This window comes from Eimeria maxima, genomic scaffold (assembly GCF_000499605.1).
Source record: "Eimeria maxima Weybridge genomic scaffold, Emw_scaff144, whole genome shotgun sequence".
Taxonomy (NCBI): Eukaryota; Apicomplexa; class Conoidasida; order Eucoccidiorida; family Eimeriidae; genus Eimeria; species Eimeria maxima.
In genome coordinates, this window is record NW_013564399.1 from 15,001 (window position 1) to 20,000 (window position 5,000).

The 5,000-nt window shown below is 53.6% G+C and overlaps 2 protein-coding genes across 2 annotated transcripts in view; both read right to left on the minus strand.

The window, feature by feature from the left end:
* The window catches only part of EMWEY_00017310 (hypothetical protein, conserved), a gene marked incomplete at both ends in the record, with an annotated part of 10,637 nt that extends 9,329 nt beyond the window's left edge, over nucleotides 1–1,308 (minus strand). Inside the window, one exon of the mRNA XM_013479894.1 lies at nucleotides 1–1,308. This exon is cut by the window's left edge and continues 5,952 nt beyond it. Coding sequence (XP_013335348.1) covers nucleotides 1–1,308 — 1,308 coding nt within the window.
* A 1,298-nt stretch (nucleotides 1,309–2,606) lies between these two features.
* The window catches only part of EMWEY_00017320 (hypothetical protein), a gene marked incomplete at both ends in the record, with an annotated part of 4,065 nt that continues 1,671 nt past the window's right edge, over nucleotides 2,607–5,000 (minus strand). The window contains one exon of the mRNA XM_013479895.1: nucleotides 2,607–5,000. This exon is cut by the window's right edge and continues 1,671 nt beyond it. Coding sequence (XP_013335349.1) covers nucleotides 2,607–5,000 — 2,394 coding nt within the window.

The window sequence follows — 5,000 nt, forward strand, 5'->3', positions numbered from 1 at the left end:
CGTTGCTGCAGCAGTAATCCATACTTGCGATGCTGCAGCGGGAATATCCACCGTTAATCTTCCTTCTGTTGCTGCTGCTGCTGCTGCGCTGCTGCTGCTGTTGCTGCTGCTGCTGCTGATGCTGAAACTCTCAAGGACACTGCGGCGAGCTGCGCCTCTCCTCTCTAGCAGCCACAGCCGCAGCGGCTCGTTGTGCTGCTGCAGCGGGTAGTACCCTGCTGCTGCTGCTGCTGTTGATTCTGCTGCTGCTGCTGCTGCAGGAGCTGCAGCAGGAGCAAGAACAGCAGCAACAGGAGACGTAGTAGTACGTACTGTCTTTATAATGGTGTCTCCTGCAGCAACAGCAGCACGATTGAGGTGTACGTACAGCTGAAGCTTAGCTATACCCTCGCTGCCGCATGCATGCAGCTGCTGCTGCTGCAGCAGCAAGGGCCCAGGATTAACTTGCTGCTGCAGCAGCAAACGACGATGAGAAGCAAAGAGAGCAGCATCTGCTGCTGCAGCTGCAGCTGCTGCTCTTGCTGCTGCTGTTCTCCCTGCTGCAGAAGACAGGCGTCTGCCAGAGTCTCCTGCTGCTGCTGCTGCTGAATCACCATATGTGGCATCTCCAGCAGCAGCAGCAGCAGCAGCTGCTGCTGCTGCTGCTGCATATACACGTCTTGCTGCTACAGCCCTTAAGACCTGCTTCATGCATGCAACATCACTTAGGGCGATATCAGGGAGGCATCTTGCTGCTGCTGCTGTTGCTGCTGCTGCTGCTGCTGCTGTTGCTGCTGCTGTTGCTGCTGTTGTATCCGCTGCTGTTCGTGGTGCTGCGGCTGCTGCTGAGCCTGCAGCACCAACTTGTTGGCATGAATGAGGCGAACCACCATTTGCTGCTGCTGCTGCTGCTGCTTTTGTTGCTTCTGTTGCTGCTGCTGCTGTCCCTGTTGCTGCTGCTGCTGCTGTTGTCGCTTCTTCGTTCAAGTGTGCAGTTGCTGCTGTGTGTGGATCTTGTTTGCTGCTGCGTTCACCAGTGTTACAACTACAGCAGCAGCAGCAGCTGCTGCTGCTGCAGTTGCTGCTGCTGCTGCTGCTGCACTGTTCAGAGGCCAGGGGGTTTTCTCCCCCTAGTATAACTGGCCCCACAACAGACTCCTCAAGGAAGCAAGGAAAGAGGCCCTTTTCTGCTGCTGCTGCTGCTGTTGCTGCTGCTGATGATGATGGGGATGCAGCTGCAGCAGATGCTGTTGTTGTTGTTGCTGTTGCTGCTCCTGCTGCACTCGGCAGCCCTGCTGCGCTGCTGCAGCGGCTCTGCAGCAGCAGCATTTTATGGTGTAGCTGTAGCAGCAGCTTCTGCTTCTAGTACGTAGACATCATGGCAATGCAGCAGCTGCTGTTCTTGCTGCTGCTGCTGCTGCTGCGATCGTTGCTGCTGCTGATGCTGCTGCTACGAAGGCGGCAGCGGCGCCCGCGTTGTTGCTTTAGTGCTGCAGCAGCAAACAAAAGCTGCTAATTGTTATTAATAAAGAAGCAGCAAAAAGAAGATCTATATAAAATATACACAGCAGCAGCAGCAGCAGCAACAGCAGCAGCAGCAGCAGGAGTAGCAGCAACAGGAACGGGGGGCCCCACCACCGACAGCCCCTGCCGCTCTCAACAACCCCCAGAGCGGCAGCAGCAGCAGCAACAGATGCTGCAGCAGCAGCAGCAGCAGCAGCAGGAATATTAATAGATATTAAATTATATTTATATTTATTTCTTTCCCTTCTCTGGTGTCTAGATCGTCTTTGCTGCTCTTCCTGCTGCTGCTGCTGCAGGTGTTGCTGCTGCTGTTGCTGGTGTTGCTGCTGCAGCTGGCATTGCTGCTGCTGCTGCTGCTGTCTTCTGCTGCTTCTTATTATTTTTTAATAAATTAAATGATTTATTTGCAGTGTACGTACACCTCAATATACAGATAAGACTTCTTGCTGCTGCAGCTAGCTGTGCTGCTGGCTAGCTGCTGCCTCTATAGCTAGCTAAGCTGCATGCAACACAGTGTATATGCTGCAGCAGCAACAGCAGCAACAGCAGCAGCAGCAGCAGCAGCAATACGTATCAGCCTGCTGCAGCAGCTGCAGCAGGAACAGTGTAGCTAGCTACAGCTAGCTACCCCAACAGATAGGCACGCAGCTGTCTTATCCCGAGCTTCTGCTGCTGCTTCTGCTGCTGCTGCTGTTGCTGCTCCTGCTGAACTGTTGCTGCTACTGCCGCTGCTATTGCTGCTCCTACTGAACTGTTGCTGCTATTGCTGCTGCTGCTGCTGCTGTTATCTTTCAGAAAGAACTGAATGGACCCTTTAATAGGGCCCCCCTCAAGGGCCCCTATTAGGGTTTAGGGTTTAGGGTTTAGGGTTTAGAGGAAGAAAGAGAGGAGAGAAAAAGGTGTCTCCTCTTTTGTCTCTTTTTGTATAAAAAAGGAGACAAAAAAGGAGACAATAAAAGACACAAAAGGAGACAAAAAAGGAGACAACCTAACCCTAATTAATTAATTAATTAATTAATTAATTAATTAATTAATTAATTAATTTTTGTCTCCTTTTTTGTTTCCTTGTATAGATAGAAGTGTCTCCTTTTTTATTTATTTAATTAAAAATCTTCTGCTGCTGCTAGTAGATCTACATCATCATTTGCTGCTGCTGCTGCTGCTGCTGCTGCTGCTGTATTTGTTGCTAATGCTGCTTCTGCAGTAGTTGTTCCTGCTCCTGTTGCTGCTGCTGCTGCTGCTGCAGTATTTGCTGCTGCTGCAGAAAGGAGACACTTAGCAGCAGCAAGAAGACTGTCTCCTTTCTGCAGCAGCAGCGTCAGCACTCTTCGTACATCGCAGCGTGCAGGTGTCTCTAGTGCAGCAGACCCTTCTTGCTGCAGCAGCAAATGCTGCTGCTGCTGCTGCAGCAGCAACGGGGGAGGCGAGAGACTGTCGCTGCTGCTGCTGCTGCCCTTACGAAGGGGTACCTCAAATTCTCTTCTTCTCCTGCTGCTGCTGCTGCTGCTGCTGCTGTTCTTGTCTCCTTTATTCTTCTTCTTGTGCTGCTGCTCCTCTTCCTCCTTGCTGCCATTTTTTGCTGCTGCTGCTGCTGCCGCTGCTGCCGCTGCCGCCGCTGCTCCTGCTCCTGCTGCTGCTGCTGCCCCTTTATCTGATGCTTTTGCTGCCTTGCCTGCAGCAGCTGCTGCTTCCTCATCCGCTGCATGCGGCTGCTTCTGCTGCGGTGAAGGATCAGTAGCAGCAGCAGCAGCAGCATCCTTGTCTTTTGCTGCTTTTTCCTTTTCTTTTGCTGCTTTTTCCTTGCCTTTTTTTGCTGCTTCCTTTTCTTTTGCTGCTGCTTCCTTTTCGCTTGCTGCTGTCGGTGCTGCTGCTGCTGCTGCTGCTGCTTCTTCAGTAGGCTGCTGCGCTTTCTTGCGGCCACGGAAGCCTCTGTGATGCCGCTGCTGCTGCTGCTGCTGCTCCTGCTGCTGCTGCTGCTGCTGCTCCCTGGCAGCATCTGTCTTCTCTTCTTCTGCCTTAGGTGTCTCCTTTGCGCTCTGCTGCTCCTGCTCCTTCTCTTGCTGTTGCTTCTCTTGCTGCTGCTTCGCTTGCTGCTGCTGCTTCTGCTGCTGCTGCTGCTCTGGCTGTGAGTTGCCGTCCTGCAGCATGCGGCAATCAGCAGCAAAGAAGAGGTCTCCTTCTGTATCCTCTTCTTTTGCTGCTGCTGCTGCTGCTGCTGCTGCTGCTGCTCCAGTGTCCTTCCCTTTTGCTGCTGCCTCCTTTTCCTTTGCTGTTGCTGCCTCTTTTTCCTTTGCTGCTGCTGCCTCCTTTTCTTTGGCTGCTGCTGCTTCCTTTTCCTTTGCTGCTGCTTCCTCCGCTGCCGCTGCTGCTGCTGCTGCAGCAGCTGCTGCCTCCTTTTCTTTTGCTGCTGCTGCCTCCTTCTTTCTTTCCTTTCTATCGTGTCTTCTCCCGTGGCGTCTTGCCTCCTTTGCTTCTTCATTAGCCGGTTTTGCTGCTGCTGCTGCTGCTGCTGCTGCTTCTGTCTCCTTTTCTTTGTCTCCTTTCTCTCCTCCTTTTTCTGCTGCCTCCTTAGCTGCTGCCGGCTGCTGCTTCTCTGCTGCAGCAGCAGCAGCAGCAGGAGCAGAGCGAGCAGCTCCCTTGTCATCACCCTTGTCTTTCGCTGCTGCTGCTGCTCTTGCTGCTACTGCAGCAGCAGCAACAGCAGCAGCAGGAGCAGCAGCACCATTAGTTATTGTAGGGAAGCGCATGCAAAGAGAATCTTCTTTTTGGTCATCATTCAGCAGAGGGTTTGCTGCTGCTGCTGCTGCTGCTGCTGCTGCTGCTGCTGCTTCATTCATTGGCAGCAGCAAAGCAGATAGAGACAGCTCTTCTCCTTCCTGCTGCTGCTGCCGCTTCTGCAGCTGCTGCTCCTGCAGTTGGTGCTGCTGCTGCTGCTCCTCCTTTTGCTGCTGCAGTTCTTTCTGCTTCTGGGCATCTGCTGCAGCACGGTCAGCTGCCTCTTTCTCCCGCTGCTCTTGCTGCTGCTGCTGCTGCTGCTGCTGCTCCTGTTGCTTGCGTTTGCTGCTCTTGTCCCTCCTGCCTAATCGGTGTCTCCTTTTTCCTTCCTTCTCTGTGTCTTCGCCTTCCTTGACGTCCTGCTGCTGCTGCTCTTCCTGCTGCTGCTGCTGCTGGTCCTTCTGCTGCGGCTGCTGCTGCTGGTCCTTCTTCTCAAGCTGCTGCTCCTGCTGCCCCTGCTGCTCCTGCTGCAGCTGTTGCTTCAGCAGCAGCTGTGCTTCGTCTTCCTCCTGCAGGTCGTCTGCTTCCTGCTGCTGCTGCTGCTGCTGCTTGTGCTTCTTTCTCCACCTGTGCTGCTGCTGCTGCTCTGGCCGCTGCGCGTTTTGTCTCCTTAGCTGCTTGTTTGCGTCCTCACGTCTAGACGGCTGCTGCTGCTGCTGTTGCTGCTCTTGCTGCTGCTGCTGCTCTTGTTGCTGTTGCTTCTCTTCTTGCTGCTTTGTATG